General features: G+C 40.1%; 1 protein-coding gene across 1 annotated transcript in view; it reads left to right on the top strand.

The window, feature by feature from the left end:
* Positions 1-20,646, top strand: part of LOC139741482 (DNA-directed RNA polymerase, mitochondrial-like) — a 40,864-nt gene that overhangs the window by 12,168 nt on the left and 8,050 nt on the right. The window contains exons 11-20 of the mRNA XM_071652067.1: positions 277-353; positions 5,707-5,773; positions 7,517-7,652; positions 8,560-8,693; positions 9,447-9,547; positions 10,780-10,900; positions 11,477-11,673; positions 17,330-17,408; positions 18,902-19,024; positions 19,489-19,611. Coding sequence (XP_071508168.1) covers positions 277-353; positions 5,707-5,773; positions 7,517-7,652; positions 8,560-8,693; positions 9,447-9,547; positions 10,780-10,900; positions 11,477-11,673; positions 17,330-17,408; positions 18,902-19,024; positions 19,489-19,611 — 1,158 coding nt within the window. The remainder of the gene's footprint in view (positions 1-276; positions 354-5,706; positions 5,774-7,516; positions 7,653-8,559; positions 8,694-9,446; positions 9,548-10,779; positions 10,901-11,476; positions 11,674-17,329; positions 17,409-18,901; positions 19,025-19,488; positions 19,612-20,646) is intronic.

Below are 20,646 nucleotides of genomic sequence, written 5' to 3' on the forward strand. Positions count from 1 at the left end.
TCATACATTTGTAGTTGTACAAAATATCAGAATTCTGCCAGTATCTGTGTGCATGTCCACATGTATCCACACAAGATCATGATTCTCGTGTTGCTCTCTTTGTTGTAATTAAGTAGATATGGGTATAGCAATATTAAGTTAAACCTTACAGCCACACTAAACACAGATAGCACCAGAAATGTATAACCAAGAAGGAGGGACCCTTAGTTGCCAATGTTACTGGTACTTGTTACCATGCATTTACTTCAATCTTTTCTTTTTGTCTTTCGTGTAAAGATCGGAACACTCCTGGCTGACATGATGCTGAGAGAAATCAAGATTGACAGCAACATGCACAACAGCAAGCCAGAAAAGTAAGTGCACCACTCTCTTTCAGTTTTATTTTGAAGTTTTTTCAAGTGCCTGCTAAAGTGCTCCGTACTGTACCCGTGCTAGAGGAGCGTTTGAATGCTCCAAGAGTGTACTGTACTGTACTATATTGTGCCAAAAGTGGACCACTTCTCAGTGGGCTTCAAAAGCGTACAGTGCCATACCATATCATGCCAGAGCACTCAAACGCAAAGTGGTCATACCATACCAGAAGTATTTTATGTTTAATACTGTAAAAGTGGTTTCTTTTGCATACAGAAACTTTTGCAGTTTCCATCGTTGCGGACTTTTTCGCGTGTGTTTAAATTCGCGGTCGGTAATGATAGCGTTGTACAAGCGACGAGTTCAAAACATTTTCGCGTGATGTTAAATTGGCGGTTCAACCTCAAAGCGCGAAAAGCGCGAAAATAAAACCACCGCGAAAGAAACCACTTTTACAGTATGCATAACATGCACTACGTTATTGTACAAAGAGTTGATTCTTTTTATTGATTCGTGGACAACTGTATGTAGCATATGATGCGAGGTGAACATGTTGGTTGTTACAAAATGAGTGACCCCTAGCTCAACTCACGTTCAAAAAAAGCTATGCTATCTCCACAGAGTGCTTGACTGTCCACTCCTTAATAATAATAATATGAAATATTTATTTAGCGCTTAATACAACATGTTTCTAAGCGCTTTACAATGCTAAACAACCAAACATACAAATCAGCTTAGAATAACAAATAATTTACTACAAATGCATACAGGGCCTACATAATCATTAATTCTGCTCTAAAAATAAATGAGTCTTAAGTTTCTTTTTGAAGATGTCAACGGAGGTGGAGGTCTGAATGTGAGTAGGGAGAGTGTTCCAAAGAAGGGGGGCACAAACGGAAAAAGCACGGTCACCATAACGATTGTGGGTGCGAGGGCCAAGTTTAAGTTGGGTTGCAGATGATGATCTTAGGTTAATGTGTGTATCCGGTCTGGGTTTCGATGAGATCAGGTCAGTTAGATATATAGGTGAACGGTTATGGATGATGTTGTAGGTGATGAGAAGAATCTTGAACTTGATTCGTTGTGGGATTAACAGCCAGTGGAGATTGCGGATGACAGGGGTGATGCGATCATACTTTCTAGTACAGGTGATGAGACGGGCAGCAGTGTTCTGTATATGCTGAAGTGGAGCGAGATGACATGCAGGTAAGTTGATGAGCAAACTGTTGCAGTAATCCAGATGCGATGTTACAAGAGCATTGACAAGTCGTTCCGTGGAGCTCTGGTTGAGGTATTTCCGGATTGTCCTGATCCTGTAGATGCCAGAAGAAGCAGCCCGGCACACCTTGCGAATGTGCTCCTTTACATCCAAGGAGTTGTCCACGATAACGCCGAGATCTCTGGCAGATTTGGACGCATTTATGACAGCTCCATCGATGGTGAGGCTAACAGACTCAATTCTTTTCCGAAATTGTGACACAATGTGGACGACTTCTGTTTTGTTTTCGTTTAACATCATGTTGTTGCCACGAGCCCAAGCCTTTATGTCCCTCACACAGTCTTCCATAGATGAAAGACCGCCAGCTAGATGATTACGTTTTATGACAACATACAACTGGGTATCATCTGCATACAGCATGTGGCTTATATGTCTGTGAGCCGCGATGACCTCACTCAGAGGGCCAGTATACAAGACAAAGGCCAATGGACCCATTACAGAGCCTTGCGGAACCCCCCACAAGAGAGGGTGTTCGTCTGATTCTGCGCCGTTAATGATGACGGTTTGCTTCCGGTTTTCGAAATATGACTTCAGCCAGGTCAGAGCAGTTCCTTCAATGCCGTAATTGTGACTGAAGCGTTGGATCATTGTATCATGGCCAATTGTGTCGAATGCTGCCGAATAATCCAACAGAACCAAAACGACTTCATGTCCATTGTCTAAGGCTAGCAAAATGTCATTGAAGACCTTGAGGAGAGCAGTTTCTGTGGAGTGACCATGACGGTATGCCGACTGCAGAGGAGGTAGTAGCTCATGTTCTTGAAGGTATGCCCGTAGTTGACTTGCAGCAAGTCGTTCCAACACTTTCCCAAGAAACATCTGATTGGCAATTGGCCTATAATTTACGAAGTTGTCCACGTCCAGCTGAGGTTTTTTCAAGATTGGAGTAACATGTGAAGACTTGAATGAAGAAGGAAAAATCCCTGAAGACAATGACATATTCACAAGTCTGGTGATGAATGAGATGAGCACGGCAAGACATTTCTTGATGAGCCAGGTGGGAGCAGGATCTAGTCTGCATGATTTAGATGGACTTTGATTAATAACATTCATGACATCATCCTCGGATACCGGATGGAATTCTGAGAAGGTAGCAAGAATGGTCTCTCGTTGGATGGATTCAATTTCATTTTGATGGCCATCTAACTTGTCCACTATTGCCTGGATCTTATTGTAGAAGAATAGTCCGAAATCGTTGGCCAACTGTTTGTCCGACTCATGACTTGGCAGACTCAGTCTAGATGATGGTGGAGATGTCAGTTTTTGCATCCACTGAAAGAGTCCTTTATTGTCAAGTTTCTCTATCTCACCTTGTAGGTAAGAAGACTTGGAGTGTGACAAGATTTCATTATACAATCGACACTTCTCGCGGTACAATTCCTTGTTGGCTGGCGTTTCAGACTTGACCCAACGGCGTTCAGCACGTCGTTTCTCACGTTTTGCTTTCTTGACGTCCTTATCATACCATGGAGCATTGGGTCTCAAAGACAGAAGTACAGTCTTTTCCGGGGCATGTTTATCGACAAGGTCACGCACAACTTGATTGTACTGTTGGGCAAGATCTGACGGGCTGACAACATCAGGAAGATCACCAATGGTAAGTCTAAGATCCTCAATGAATTGATCCACATCGATGTCTTTCAGCTTGCGACACTTAATCAATTTCTTAGATGAAGGGGGGCGTGCAAAATTTAGAGAGCAGACAACTGCGTCATGATCAGATGGCAGTCCAGAGAGACATGATGTACTAAGAATTGGATGTCCATCCCTCCGCGTGATGACCAGGTCAAGAGTGTGTCCTGCGAGATGCGTGGACACGGTGACATGTTGAACAAGTCCCGCCGAGTAGAGTATATCAGAGAAGGTCTTGGAATCTTTATTGCTGACGTTATCCACTTGAATGTTAAAATCCCCTATCAACAACGGCTGATGACAATGGACTAGAACAGATTCAAGCAGCACAGAAAATTCATGAACGAATCCTTCGAAGGTAAGTTTGTTCTTCACGGATGGTGGTGGACGGTAGATAGCACAAAGTCTGAAAGCTATAGATGGAGAGATGCGAATAGTGAGGTCCATGTGCTCAAATGTCGTGAAGACATGAGCATCGTTCAGAGTGATCTTCAGGCTGGTGCGGTGAATGACACATATACCTCCTCCACGTGAGTGCCTATGGACATGTTGGATGTGGTAGTTAGGTAGCGTGGTGGTAATGTCAGCGAGGATATGATCATCTCGGAAATCCCCTCTTAGCCATGACTCAGTTATAATCATTAAGTCTAAGTCACTATCCAGAATGAGGTCACAGAGCACAGTTGTTTTGTTGTTCATAGAACGTGCATTCCAATGGCCAATCCTAAAATTAGAATGTTGGCCATGACGATGTATGGAATGATTCGAAGTGCGTTGAAGACGATGAGTGGAGAGTTCAGTTGGAATCTGAATAAGTGCTCTTCGACCAGGGTGACGTTGTGAAAACTTCCTGTGTTGAGACGTGATCACAGGAATAAGATGGCCGACGTGTCTCCCTCCTCCTCTTTTCCCGCGCTTTCTCCATCGCTTCCTCTTCCCGAACTTCCAGTATCGGGAACATGGCTGCTGATGTGAAGCTTGCCACTCATCATGCACAGTACATGGTTTACGCATGAGATTGAGTGACTGGATTCTATGGCAGACATCAGTCTCAAGTTGGCATTCATTGGTACTGTAGCAGGGGCATAAACCATGAAGGAAAACAGCTGAGTACTGAATGACTCTCAGACCCAAAGTCATGGTAGTGTGGTTCCATTGAAAGGGCTCCTTAGCAGGAACAATAGCCCGGCTATTCTCAAGTCCAAAGTGGGACTCAGTCGACCGCACGGCATGAAAGGTCCCCTGTGATGAATAGGTTGGGGAGCTCTGTGCTACATCCACATGCAATGTAATGGATATCTGACAGAAATTTGTCACCAAAATCAGCCACAAAATGCAGGAAACCTGCCAAGTTTCCATGTTTCCTACATGCACAGTTTTGGTCTCTGGAACATTATAAATCAGCTGGTACCAAACTTATGCACTTAAATCACCAATACTAGGTGAAATAAAGGGAATATAAGAGAGCCTGTGAGAGCAACCACCAGGCGCTGCACAGCACTCTCAATACCTTCATGGTACATTATGGTTCATTTCACTTTTGAGCACTTCCCCATGCTATGTCCTATGTTAACTACTGTGAGCTCTGACATGATGGTTGTTAGATCTGTTATTGATTGTGCATATTTCTGTGTAAAGCTCCAGCTACATGAAAAGAATAATTGGATATTGTGTATGCTACAATATTGTTTAAAAAAAAAAAAAAAAAAAAGGATAGAGATATGAGCTCATGCATGCCTTATGCTGTTGGGAGTCTTGAAATGTTACGACTCTCTATTCACTGTATAAAAATCTAAGTAACAAAAGAATGTAAAAGAAATAAAAGGAAAGGACATTTCCCTAGAATGCTTTGCATTAAACCCATGGGTAGGCAATTTGCCATATTCATGTACGAGAGCATCATATTCTATATAGACATCAAACAACTTACCAAAAAAACCCTTCAAAACTGGGCTGTATCCTCTTGCAATGTATCCAATCATCCTGTTCATGAGTATGCCACTTTCATTCATATCATAAGTGAATGGCAATTTTGACACTGTAATGAATTTTGCCCGAGGTAGATCGTGATGTGTGTAAAATATATGAAAAGGAGGAAGAGACATCAGGTTGTGGTTGTTTTTTTTTTTCAAATGATAGAATTTATTGATTTCTCGAAGCAACATAATTATACAAAGGATAGATGAAATAAAAAATTATTACCTCAACAGGTTGTGGTTGTTATTGTTTTGATTTATTGGCAGTGAATAGATGTTAGACTCCAGTGACAGCCACTTGATGGTTGAGAAGAGTAAGGAACTCTTTGGTAGGAACGGCCAGCCATTCTGTACATACATTGTAGACGTGAGGAAAACAGAAAACCATTTAGCCCTGATTATTCACCTCAATAAAGGTGACTTTCAGTCTATCCACTCATTTTTTTCCCTCCTCCCCATCTGAATTAGGCAATGGATTCCTGCCTTGTATCACATGTACACCTACAGGAGTTTCAAGCATGTTGGCTTTATCAAGGTAAGTCTACCCTACCGATACAAAGAAAACATGAACCTTTTGCTTTGAACCCACAAAGCTACTGTAAGTCAAGTCCATGGTTTAAATTTAGTCCTTGGACTAAAACAAGCACAAAATATATATTATTGGATGCTTGTTGGCGTACACAATCTGTCACACACACATACACAGATGAGATAGATAAGATTTGCATACCAGTAATCAACGTGCTAAAGATAAACTACCTTTATGAATTCTGGCCTTATGTTCTAAGGCCCTTGATGTTGATATGGCAAGCTCCTTCAAGAGCATTTTGGCTATAACCACCCCCCCCCCCCCCAAAAAAAAAGAAGATAATTAAATAGTAATACAAATAAGAATAAACAACAGCAATAACAAATGACCTTATTGTAAGTTAGCCAGCCAACTCGGGTATATCAATACCTCAGTCAGAGGAATGCCACAGTGACACCGTACTGAATATTGAGATGAGATCAGCTCTATTCATTGACTGTCTGTTATGACATCAGTGCCAGTTCGTGAAGAAAGAATTGTACAGTGCAAAAGTTGAGACAGGATTTGATAAGAAGCATATTTCTTACAATGACCATAAAGGGAAAAAAAGTTCAGACATACAAGTAAACAGAATGTGTGGAAGCACAGTCCTATTGAAGTTTTTTTTGGGGGGGTTTTCTATACATATGTGATATTTTGTGCCCCAACTTAAAGGACAAGTTCACCTTCATAAACATAAGGATTGAGAGAATGCAACAATAATAGTAGAACACATCAGTGAAAGTTTGAGGAAAATTGGACAGTCGATGCAAAAGTTGTGAATTTTTAAAATTTTTGTGTTGGAACCGCTGGATGAGGAGACTACTACAGCTTGTGAGTCATATGCGTACAACAGTATAAAGAAAATGTAAAAGAAAATTCAACATATTTTCACTTTTTTCGCATAATAAAAGAGCACTTGACGTGCCTCTTTCTAAAGGCGGGGGGAATAATATTACCCATAACATTTGTCGGTAACAAGTCAGGGGAATGTGTACTTTTTTCAAAAGATGGAATTTTGTGAAATTCTCTTTATATTTTCCTTATATTGTTGTACGCATGTGACATCTAAGTTATACATACACTGCAGTAGTCTTCTCATCCAGCGGTTACTGCACAAAAACTTCAAAAATTCATAACTTTTGAACGGATTGTCTGAATTTCCTCAAACTTTCACTGATGTGTTCTACTAATATTGCTACATTCTCTCAATCCTTATGTTTATGAAGGTGAACTTGTCCTTTAAAAAAGACCATAATCTTTCTTCATGCAATGGTAATGGGCCTGTTTTATTGGTGTCACAATATTGTTGTGTACAGTGTCTCGTAACCAGACCAGAAACCAGTAACATTGTCATGCCCTGAAATTACAGATCATTCAGTCCTTTTATATCCTATGGTAGCAGTATTCATGTTAATGATAATGATAATGATAATGATAATGATATTGAATAACACTTATATAGCACTTAACACTCACGTTTCTAAGGGCATTAATCCGGAAAAAAAAATATTAAAGTAAATTGCAGCATTTATGATATAACAAAAACAACAACACAAATTAGGATAGAGTAAATAGATAAGTTTCCAGCTATGATTTAAACTTATGAACATTTTCAGCGTTACGAATATACGAATGTTATACTATAATGAGTAAGACTCATATTACTTCCTATATCAAATCACTCTGTATGACTGTTTTTTCTTGCAGCCCCACCCCACCCTTGTGGATCTGATCCAAACAGCCAAAGATCCAAACCTTGAATTTGACTCCAACATGCTTCCAATGGTCACCCCGCCGCTGCCCTGGACGTCGGTCAAGTTTGGTGCCTACCCTCTCAGTTCCAGTGAGTCCAAACGGCCAGTTTTGCAAAAATAATTGCTGGCAAAAGCCTCTAGGCTTCAGTTTTCTGTAGTCCCATTTGTTTGTATGTAATATATCAATCTTACATATTATGTAGCAAATATAACCTTCTCACCCTGGTAAAGGACAGATATCACTGCTTAATTATACTGTAAAACGAGGAATGTTCGTGTGCATTTTAATTTCGCGAATTTCGCGAGTGCCAAAATTTGCGAAATTCGCGAAATTAAAATGCACGCAAAATGCCTTATCTACACTTATGCATTGAACGCCAGTGGCAATTTGCCAAAATTTCGTGCCATGAAAAAGGCCGTTGGCTCCAATTCGCAAAAATTTCGTGCCGCGAATATATCATGCTTTACAGTAACTCAAATTATTTGATGTGAAGGATGTAATTTCTTTTTTGATATTTTTGAGTGTTCTTAAACTTGCAGACAGCACCCGACTCGTGAAATTCGCCAAAATAAACACCTCGCAAAATATATGGTGTACACAATAGTCTTAAATGATTGCGATATCAACTGATTCCAAATTGCCTTACATTGATTTAGATTAGCACTGAATTAATCAGTGTTTTATTTAGTAGTAGCCATGATTTTAAAAAAAATCATGGGCATACACACTCGAGCTGGATCCAAACCAATGACCTCCTGATCACTGGACAGGCGTCTTAGCCGCTGGACCACTTAGCTTCTGCCTGACAGGCAGTGCTGGTTCTGATCCTTTAAGCATGCAGCAGGTTCTATGTATTTACAAGTTTTAATGAAATTCTTGTGTTGAGCTGTTTGTTTACGTTGATGCAGGGCAATATGTCGGTCAGATGCAATGAAAGCAACTTTCCACAAGAATTTCATTGATTTGAACGATTACAATTATCTCTCTACCCTCAGCCAAAATAATGCGGTGTAAAGATGGCGCACACCAGCACCAGCTGCTTCTGGAGAAGACCAACTCTGCAGAGCTTTACCCAATCCTGGATTCTCTCAACCAGCTCAGTGCTGTCCCCTGGATCATCAACAAGCCTGTGAGTGGATCACGAAGGGGGAAAATTGTTCAGTGAAGGTCTGCTCAGTACTTAATCATTCTTCGAGGAATATTAAACCATTATTGCCATGAAGCTCAGATAAGTATAAAGACAAAGTTCCCCTTTTCATCTGAATTGTAATGAATTAGACAACTAGTTCACCAAAGGATTTGGTGTTAATGGTATATGAGTATTTTGGCAAGATGGCACAGTGTGGTAAAGTACTTCTTCTCTTAACTCTTGACAGTTTTTGTCATGTGCACATTGGTACAAATGACCTTCCTTTTCTCCTCAGTTGATTTATAGATATTCACAAATTTTCAAAGCAGTATCAGGCATAAGCTTGCTGGATGGAACAATTTACGGGATTCGTGCTCAAACAAACAATTAACTTGTTTAGGTCAGGCGACCAGAATGGTCCATCATTTAACACTTGATGGAGCATCCATTTCTTTGTCTTGCATTGAATACATTGACAAACTTTTTCTATGAACATTGCCAAATACCAGGCTTTTGAATAATGAACACTCTGCCGCTGTCAGGTGGATTTGCTTGAAAAACATCATTTATTATGATAACCTGAATAACCATTATATGACAGATGCCCATCTCAGTGAATTTTAGAAACCAGCATGCCTGTTTAATAGTACAGATGGCCCTTGTCTGGCCATGTGCAAAGTGAAACCACAAACTGGCTTACTGCACAGAGCTCTGTTGTGATATTTCATCTGCACTGCTCTTGTATGCCGCCAGGTGTTGGACACTGTTATCTCAGTCTTTCGGAACAATGGGAGCAAGGAGCTGGACATCCCACAACCAGCGTCTGTTTGCCCCGTACCTCAGAGAATCACCAGGTAGGAGTGTTTGGTTTCAGGGTTTATTCCAGACCTTTTCTGTTTGTTCCCTGTATTATAATGCATTAGCTTACTGTTGAGCAAATGAGCATACATGTGCATTTAAGCAATGCTGCACACTGGGGCTGGTCTGACGGTCCAGGACCAGTAAAAATCACAGTCAGATCAGTAACTTTCCATGAATGGATCAGTAAAAAAATGGAAATAAAAACTGGGAACCTACTGGTCCGACAAACAGGTCGGACCAGTAGAAAAAATGGGTTAGTGTGCAGCCTTGATTTAAGGGTACTTGTGTATCCTCTTTTAGAGTCATGCACTGTTCCACTGTCTTGCATCAAAATAAGTATGGACAAGGTTCCAATGACGTCATGAAATTGCTGAGGGGCAAAAACTGAGAGGGAAAAACTGGGGGGCACGTGGTTGATCCATGCAGGTAAATGAGTAGTAGCGCTAGAAAAATCACAAGCTGAGTTTGAGGCTGTAGTTTGTGAATGTTCATGTATGTTTCCATGAAGTCATTCTGTTATTCTTCTGAGCAAATTGCATACATGTAGATTTAAGGGTATTTGCATGTCCTCCATGTAATTGTGCACTTTTTCCTATGTGGATGTTTCATATACCGGTATTGATTGAAGAGAACTGGCCTTACAATTGTAGCTTGTAAATGTTCTGTGTGCTTTTCATAAAGTCAGTCTGTATTATTGTTCAAGCAGACATTGACACTTCATTTATGCACCCCAGCATTGAAAGGAGTGAATCAATATTCACAAATCAGTTTTGTATCATGCAGATAAAAGGCTTCAAATTTGTTAACAAATTACAGTGGACTCCTTCTGTTGTAATGAAGTCCTCGGAAGCAGCAGTTTTCATTCATTATATTGAAATTTCGTTTTAACCAGACAAATAAAGAATAGAAATACATAGAGGGGTTAAAGTTGCGGCCTTAGTTTTTACTTTGTTGTATCGGGAATTTCTTTATAACTGTGTTCGCTCTGACGGGAGTGCACTGTATCAACTTTGATGTCAGCTGGACTTTGATTTACTGCTTACTTCAGACATTTTAGCATAGGATTGACCTTCAGAGTATGAATTATAGGATTGCAAGAAATGCCTTCTTATCAATACCTTGCATTGCTGCGCTCAATATACAGCTTTTATGAGTCACCCAGGAGCATTGCCAGGTGAACTGACTAGCCAGTGCATTTTGTTTTTCTTTTCTTTTCTTTTCTCAGTGACATGACGCGAGAGGAGATGGCCCAGGTACACAGAGAGAGGGCGATCTCACGGAAGCTTCAGGCAGAGATGCACTCGCTTCGTATGGACATGCTCTACAAACTGTCTGTAGCGAATAAGGTAAAAGACAGTCTATGCCTATGCTGTGTGGTTAATTGAAGTGTACATTCTTTGTAGAGATTATCCCTCGTCAATACTTCCTCTTCTGTTCTTCTCTTCCCCATCAACCAGCATACACATCAGTGGTTTGGTCATCTGCTGTGTTCAAATTTATGGGTATAATGACAAAAACGATAATAAAATGCATTTATATTGAGCCATATAGCTATTATATCTACATGTATTCGAGGGTATCCAAGGCAATCATTTATGGTCTAATCATTTGCCCCTTACTCGATAAACATACTTGCACTCACACACAAACATACATAATTATATAGATACATACTCATAGAATACATACTCACACATAACCCATATTCGTTCACCTACTTTATAGAATACATAAATAAATGCATACACATGCATACACTTTTATATAAATATACACATACAATCAAATGTATCCCATTCCCCATGTCTTGTGTGTCTGTGTTTCTGTCTGTCAGCATGCATTCACAGTGTCATTGAGCAAGAAAATATACACGCACTTTAAGAAACAAATTTCTTTCTTTTTTGTGTCCCTTTCTCTGCTAGTACCGAGATGAGATCTTCTGGTTCCCACACAACATGGACTTCCGCGGTCGCGTCTACCCTTGCCCGCCCCATTTCAACCACTTTGGCAACGATGTCACTCGGAGTATCCTCCTGTTTGCGAGGGGGAGGCCACTGGGTGAGGAGGGCTTCCGTTGGCTAAAGATTCATCTTGTGAACCTCACAGGGAAAAAGAAAAGGCAAGTGAGAACAGATTAAAAGAATTAATGTGTCATCTTGTGATTTCGTGAGTCTTTTTGCATTGTGTTTTAAGGATTTTTTATTTGTATTATTATTCATTTCCATATTTGGTTTTATATTTAGCATGGCATACTCACGGGACTCGACGTTTCGCGCAATGTATCGCAATCGCAAAAAGCTATCGCCTCGACGTTTCATGACTTTTTTCTTTCGAGTCTCATCTTTTGACACCAAATTTGCGACGCCCGGGCACGTGGTTCCGAAGTTACGCATAAATATGTACATGCATGTCAGACCCAAAATTGCTCAAAAACGTTAATTCATGTACAATTTCAATGCAAACTGTGCTTACTGCCAAATTTCATAAAAGCATGATTATTTTGGTGTTTTATTGATTAAAATCAATGAATAACATATTTTCTTTTTCGGAGCGATGTCACAGACAAATTTCATCGAAAAAACAATGAAAAACATTAAGTCGAAAAAACAACGAAATACATAAGAAATTCAAAAAAACAATAAAATACTTCAGATTTTTTTCTGATATCACAATTTTTTTTTATTACATTTGCTAAGGACACTAAAAAGAATATTTACACAAAAAATGTGCCTGTTTTGAGCTTTATTTTGTGATTTGTACCAAATAGTCTGATTTTATGCATCATGCATAAATTAGCATAATTTAGCATAAATGATGATTTTTTTTGAAAAATTAACTTCATGGTATATTAGATTACATCATAGGCAATGTGTGTGCCAATTTTCGTAGCGATCGCGCGGTCGATGGCCGAGATCTGGAGGGGGGGCTCTATCAACTACCTAAATAGCCCGGCCTAGTTAGGGAGCATTAATTTGTTGTAATGCACTGTAGAAGTTCAACTATTATTACTGTAAACATCAATATTTTCGCGCGATTAATTTTTCGCGCTGAGCGGCTCGAAAACGTATTCGCGGGTTCTTAAATTCGTGCTCCGCAGCAGGTTACTTTACTGTAGTACACATTCACTGCTTTCATCCAAAGCCTCTGCTACATAGCTTGCTATGCCAGCGTACGACAAGCGACGTAGCGAGCGGCTCGACTGCGAGTACAAGCACTCAAATACGTAGTACAGCTGTGACTGTAGTACCGTCAGGGTGGTCCACAACTTGAAATTTTAGCATGTTGCAGGGGGAAAAAAGTGATATTGCGCATGAAAGTATGTGCGCGAAGCGCACATCACGAGCGCGAAGCGCGAAGTCCCTTGCGGCCGGGGTCCAGGGCCCGCTTAAGGGCCCTGGAAGCTCTGGGGTTCTAGATGCTCTCTGGTGCTATCTTAGCCTTATTTTGAACACTTTGATCACCATGATCACTCTGCAATGCCAGGATAAAAATCATTAATATTTGAAAAATTATGTTTAATTGTTTGATTATGACATAAGATTTTAAATTGTTCTTGAAATGTTAATATATCGTCCTACTCCTTACTCATAAGACCTTTTGAATATATCTTGAATAGATATACTCCTCAATGGGGATGCTATGATAAATGACAAGGACATCTTGAACTTGTACTACAGTACAGCACACTGACTGTCTTTAATATTATTTACTTTCAGTTTCACCAGGGAGGAGCCACCTCCCTGGTTTCACATTGAAATGCCAAGATAACTGTGTACTCACAAAGTAGATGAGATGAGTGTAGAAAAGTGAGAACTGCACTTTTGCAGCCTACTGGTAAACAGACGTTTAGTTAACTTGAATGACATTTAACAAAAACTCAGATCTAGATAATTCTATCCACAATAAGCCTTTCCAGAGAGAAATTAGATTTCCAAAGTACAGAGCTGCCAACCTTTGGAAGCAAAAATTAGTACTCAGCAGCTGCAAAATTCGTATTTTCCCACCAGAATTCATATTTTTTCAATCTCCTTTTTTTTTCTTTTTTGCTATTTTGAATTAAACTTGTCAACTTATGAGGCCTACAGGCTCTAAACATAACGTTATGACACATGCCGAAGGATCGAGCTGGTCACCAGCACGATAAAGATGCCAAACTACGCAATGTTCAGCGTTGATTGATTGCTTTCTCGCAATGAATGTGTACAAGTGCAAGTACAACTGTATGTACCTCCAAAAACTTGCTGGGCTGATTATGGAAGCTTCCACTATCTAGCAGGGGACGGGGAATGCTTTCATCTTCTCAAGAGAGCTTCTGTGTGAGCGGATGCAAAACTCTGTTCTGTGTTTCCAATTATTGTTTACTATTTAAACATAATCATGCGTTGTTTTCAGGCTTTTTTATTTTATTGGATTTTAAATATCAGTATTTTCAGAAGTATTCCAATTCCTTTTCCCCTGACTGGAATCGGAAATTCTGCTATAACGATGATCGCAAAATGCCGCGCTGTGTGTGGAAGCGCCGATGCAAACACGTGGCTTCACGTTCAAAATGAAATGGTGCTAGACGGGTTCTCCAGCACTTACCGAAACTTAGTTTTCACTTTAAAGGAATGTGCCATGTGCTCGATCCTGCCTGTAAGAGGTTACTGCAAGTTCGATGGATCGAATGCGCCATAGCTGAGCTGAGCTGAATGGCTTGTTTACGGTAAACATGCAGTTTACGTTCGATACGAAGAAATCATTACGCCTTTCACGAGAGAAAAACACACAAAACAAACAAACAAACAAACAAACAAACAAAATACACCCACGAACGAATGTTGATAGCCAAAACTTTGAAAAGTAATAAGCAGTTTTGATGAGCGTGAACTGGAATTAATTGTCATTACACGTTGTATTAAACCAGGTGATGACTGCATCTCACTGGACCTACAATTGTACTCGTAGTGAATTTGTCTGGTCATACGAGACCTTTAATTCATGTATTTCTGTGATTGCATTTTTAATTGACTGAATAATCAATCCTTTTTTTATTGTTCAGGGAACATTAGATTTTCGATCAAGTACACTATAATCGACTGTTCGATGTTTCCTACTATGCGCCAAAAGAAAGGCTATAGAAATAGAATCATGATATCTTTGCAATGATTCCTTTAATTCAACTAATGAGCTGGTTCTTCGATCGATATTTCCAGGATATTTACACGCTGTTTATTCCAGTGCGCGCATTCTTTCGTCTGGCACGCACCTGGGTGTGGCACCTGCTTTTGTGGAAATTTCCACAAGGGAGAGGGGTGGGGTGTCAAGTTTCTTCTAGCCGAAGAGACTGCATACACGATCTCTTCGCTTTTATTTATTGTCATTCGTGCTTTCCCCTTATTCTTTGCTGATATTGAACATTTAGATTGAACTTTACGAAGTATGCTATAGCACGTGGTTCTTTTTGTTGTGAGGTGTATGTAATTTCTTTTTTTATCATTCTTGAGAGGGGAAAGGAGAGTAAGGGGGAAAGAAGAGTAAGAGGGAAAGGGAAATAAACAAACGTCACGTACGCTCAGCATTCACAGGAATCCGTCTTTTTACACCAGTCACCAGCATAGTTATCATCATCACCATCAGACATCACTCAAGATCATTTTAGCCTTTTCCTATCAACATTAAGAAACACGCATAGGCCCTAATCCCTCGAGATAAATACCTAGGAAAATAAATAACAAATACAAAGTATCAACACCTCCCAACAACACAAACATTTTTATTTAGAAAATACAACAAACAGCACATCGAAGCGGCTGCTGGGATCAAACTCCGAGCTCCGTCGCTTCGATTCGAAAAAGTATTGCAGCGAAGCGGAGAAATCGCCGTTACAAAAATAACAGTGCGAGACACGGAATTACGTTTAATTACTTCAAAGTATAAAGGGAACGGATAAAGTGATATAAAAGGGAAGAAATCGTACCAAACGAGGTGCGAGAAACGACAGAAATTAGTTTAGTAGTATTAAAACTTAGGCCCTAGCAAAATTTTGCAGCACCGAAAGCTACGCGAAAATGAATACACATTGGAAACTCGGTATTGCGACGAGATCCTTGGGATAAATTCAACTTCGGCGCTCGAGTAAAATCTAACTTACTAAAGGTTCAAATGGAACGCATGGCTTTTTAGAGAAAAACTAACCCGCTGAATCTACCAAAAAAAAAAAGATTAAACAATTTGCATTTGCTTACTCCATCGTTCGTTTTTGTTTTTGATTTTTTTTTTAACGAAAGATGGAGGTAATTTTCTCTCTGCGGCAATGCTTTGAACGCATCTAATTTTGCGTAATTGCTATTGCCGATGGCAAGCTTCCTATAGAATTGATACGAATCCTTTCAAATATACGAAACAAAGTCTAAGAAAAAATCCTGGATATCCTGACGTTGAATTCCAGTGGTATCATAAATCCTTCTCACTACCAAAATTTAATCATCTGTTCCTTGCGCCATTTTACCAACCAACCGTTCCTGAAATTTCATCCTAATCTGTTCCCAACTTTTGACCTATTTTGCGAATAGAGAGACAGACAGGCAGACAAACGAACAGACAAACCAAAGCAGCAAAAAAAAATATATATATATATATAAAATACAACCTTTGGCGAAGGGGGGCATGCATTTCATATCGTTTGTTTTTGCGTAACCCGACAACAAGCGTGACAACAAGCGAGCACGTGTCAGCCTTCCTCAGCCTCCCTCGGCCTCCGACCCTCTCTTTCCGTCCTCTCTCTCCCTCTCACATGCATACAGGCGGCTGTCTGTGCCGCTGCATAGGTGTTACTTCACACAAATTGCTGTGTGTGTGGATCCCGAATCAGAGCGCAATCCCATAGCATACACATGTGAGCAGGGAGGTGAGGGAGATAGTGAGCAAGTGTGTGATGTGGTGTTGTGCGAGACTGTTGTACTGATAGCTTGTTGTTGAGCCGCGTTGTGTTGTGATCGGTGCGGTGACTGTGAATAAACTTTTGGCGCTTGTAAACTGCTGCTCCTTTCAACAAGGAGCACTCTCGTAAGTCATTTGCGAGTTAGTTACTTTTAGCATGTCGCAGTTTTATTGGCATGGCGCTTAGAATGTCGCAAGTTTTGAAGGATGTCGCGCAAAAATTTTAGCATGTCGTAGCGACATGCTAAAACCCCTCGTGGACCTCACTGGTACCGTAGTCACGGGGGAATGTAGCATCGGTGCGTGCGGTGCACACATGCATGCTACAGTACACAGCAATCTATCGTCTCTTCGCACAGTACTAGTAGCGTAAACATGCCTGTACATTGTACTACGTAGCAGTATCATCGATGAAGCACACACAATTCATCCCGTTCAAAATGTGCATAGAAAATTGTGAAGATATATTCGCGCGTTTTTGAATTCGCGCTAGCCGAACGTAGCGCGAAATCCGCGAAAATTAATGTACCACGAAAATTTCCACGTTTACAGTATTATTATTATCATCTACCAGATATGAATCACCTCTGAAGAATCAGAACCTTACGAAGTGCCACTTAAGCTACAGTTTGAGCATCCACCTGCAAGAATATCTGATTCCTTATGACAGGGAAAAACTCACTGTATTTCAGTACTTGGAATTCATCTGGCTTGCGTTAGCTTGTAGCTGTGTCGGGGCCTTGAGCAAACTTCCTGGTTGTCATGCACAACCTTCTTTGTCATGAGGGATGCATGCAATTTGAATATGTCCATAAACCGGTCTTGCGTCATCTTTCTCTTCCTTCACCAATCAGATGCTCAGTTGCTGAAAGACTGCAGTACGCCGATGACATGATGCCAGAGATTCTAGACTCAGCCGACAGGCCCCTCGATGTGAGTTTCCATCAATTTCTTACTTAAGACTGTGGCATACACCTTAACTTCCATGTTCTTTTCACTTTTTATTAATGTTGTATCTGCCATACCAAACGTTATGTCGTCGTATATTTTATGTGATGTGCATTTGAACATGACCCACTTGACTACAGTCACAGACCATTTTGACTGTAAGCCCTTACTAAAAAAGGGGAGTTTGTGTACATAGCAAGTTTCTCACAATTCATTGAGATGATTTTGTTTAAAGAAAGAATGTCCAACCTCTGTTTCCTTCAATGATTTTGTTACATTTATTGAATTGTTAACTAAAGGATGGGGGGAGGCAGAAGCTGTAAGGCAATGTGTTTTATTATTTATAGAATTTTATCACAGGAATGACAAAGTCCTCTATTTAATTCTGTATTGTGAGCATATTTCTTCGTTGAGAGCTACACTACCAGTGACTGTAACAGATCTGTAGTATCGTATTTAAATGATGTGATCGAATCATTAATAGGTTTAACCCTAATCAGGCTGGGGGGGCGGAATCCGCCCCCCCTCAATGTTTCGCGCAATATCTTCGCAGCGCGATAAGCTCCCGCCGCGATGTTTCACGACTTTTTTCTTTCAAGTATCGTGCAACTTTTGAGACCAAAATTGTTGCGCCCGCGCGTACCGTTTTGACGCGACGCCCAATTCGAAAAAAATTTGTCAACCCCAAAATTGCTCCAAAACGTGATTTTGTGTACAAATCCAATGCAAATTGTGTTTTTTCAATTAATTCACATAAAAATTCATATCTTGACTTAGAATGGACGAAATTAAATTATTTTAGCATAATAAAGCTTCGAAAAATGCCTGTGACAAATTTTGGCCAAAAAACAAACAAAAACAAAAGGTCGAAAAACAAAGAAATACATAAGAAATTCAAAAAAACAATCAAATACATAAGAAATTAATTTCGATACAGATTTTTTTTTATCCTATGTCTCAGGAGAATGATACAAGAAACATTTTAAAAAAGAAATTAGCTTAATTAGAACATTAATAAGTGATTTAGAGCCCAAAACTGATTTTATGCATAAATTACAATAATTAATTAATATAAAATATAAGAAAAATTTTCGGAGAAAGCAACAATACATTTTGATAGTATACGTCGCGGGCGTCGCGTGTGCCGATTTTCGGCGCGATCACGCGTTCCATAGGCGAGATCTGAAGGGGGGGCGGAATCCGCCCCCCCCGATATAGCATAGCCAAAAAAGCCCAGCCTGATTAGGGTTAAATGACACCATATTTGCCTTCCACTTTCACATTGATAGGAGAAGGTTATTGTTTAATCATACACAGGTTTTCCTTGGAAAAAAAAGATATTGGTGTAGAAAGCGAGAAATACTCAATGTGCAGCTGTTCTGATTCATTGTATGCAACCACATCCAGATAAACTGCAAAGCTGATAGGCCATGGTAGCTTAACATGTTTGCAATGACTCATCAATATTCCGTTTCCAGGGCAACGGCTGGTGGAGGGAGTCGGACGAGCCCTGGCAGACGTTGGCCTCCTGTCTGGAGGTTGCCGCGGCGACTAGGTCAGGTGACCCAGCGCAGTATGTCAGCCATCTTCCCATTCACCAGGTAGTGTAGAGTTTGAGTGGTCTTTTCTGTCCACTGTCACCTCAAAAGTGTGAGGAGGACATTGTGTCTGTCTTATCATATATCATCTCTTCTTCTTCTTCTTCTTCTGATTCTGATTCTCCTTTTTCTCCTCTTCCCTGTTATTTTTCTTCTCCTTTTCTTTGTCACCTGTGTCTTCTCTGCCCAAATCTTCTTTGATTTCTCCTTCTTGTCATCTTTCCTTCTTTTACCTCTTCGATTCTCTTTGCATTCTGTTATTTTTTTTTGGGGGGGGGGGGTTGGGAGGGCAGCTTCCAGTATTTTCATCGACTAGAGTAGATCTTACTTCGACGAAAATGGATGCATTAAACTTCATAAGGAGATGTGACCTAGTGGTGTGGCAATTATAAGTTGTTAAAGTGTTTGTAGTACACCTGTTGTTGTTTTTGCCTTTCAATTGCTTATGTCTCTGTGTTTGATTCTAGGACGGGTCTTGCAATGGTCTGCAGCATTACGCTGCCCTGGGTCGTGACCTCATTGGTGCCCAACAGGTCAACCTCCACCCCAGTGATGTACCGCAGGATGTCTACAGCGGAGTCGCTCAAATGGTAACACAGGCAACTTTTACTTCAATTTCAATTTATGTACATATTCCTAGAGGAAATGTCATACAAAAAGAAAAGATACAATAATGCAATGCAAAAATTACCAAGTACAAATTAGGTGATACCTTCACCTGAATATACAACTGTCTGATATGATGTAATATAAAAACATACACAAAGGTCCATTTACAGTAGTATTTGACTATTTTCAAAGTATTCAAGATTTGTGTAAGTAAATTGCACGCAAAAAATTTTTGTCTACACAACACATCTCACATTGAATGCAAATGGCAATTCGCGAAACCTTCATGCCCTGGAAAAGGCTGTCTGCTCCAAGTCATGAAAGAGTCATGCTGCCAGTGTTTTTGGCTTTACAGAAGTCTGCTAAACTAGTCCTTTGTGTGATGTTGATGACAATGGTGATCTGGTAGTAAGAATGACAGTGATGATGCTGATTAAGATGAATTTTATGATGATGATGTAATTATGATGCTGATGAAATATGATGATAATGATGATGTTGGTGGTGGTGGTGAATATGATATTAGTGGCTTTAATAGTGATAACGATAAATCATAATTTAGATTTAGAGGAAGATAAGCAACCAATTCTACTCTGTATACAGTTCGACCTGGATTATCCGGCCATGTCGGGACCGGCGCTCATCCGGATAAGCGAATTGGCTGGATATGGGAGACACAATGTTAATGTATATAGCTGCCGTCCAAGCTGCCGTCCCAGTGCACTGGCAGCTAGGCAGGTAGCGTACCCTGCAATGGTGGTGTAATCTATATTAGCCTGCACAAATTGTAGTCCCTTCTTCACAAAAATAAAGTATGTCTTTATATGAAAATCATACATGTTTTACGACTGCTTACTTTTACGATGATGATGTGGTGTGAATTTATGTTAGTTCTGTCGGGAATATTGTAGGTAAATCGTGTGAGTTTTTTAGAAATTTTAATTGAGTTTAAAGTCACTGTTTTTTCTCTATTTTTGGATGAAAAAAAAAAGTCCTTCACTGCGTGAACGCGTTCG

The sequence above is a fragment of the Diadema antillarum genome, unplaced genomic scaffold (genome assembly GCF_040938485.1).
Source record: "Diadema antillarum isolate AM-2024a unplaced genomic scaffold, OU_Dant_1.0 seq00000931_RagTag, whole genome shotgun sequence".
In the NCBI taxonomy this organism is placed as follows: Eukaryota; Metazoa; Echinodermata; class Echinoidea; order Diadematoida; family Diadematidae; genus Diadema; species Diadema antillarum.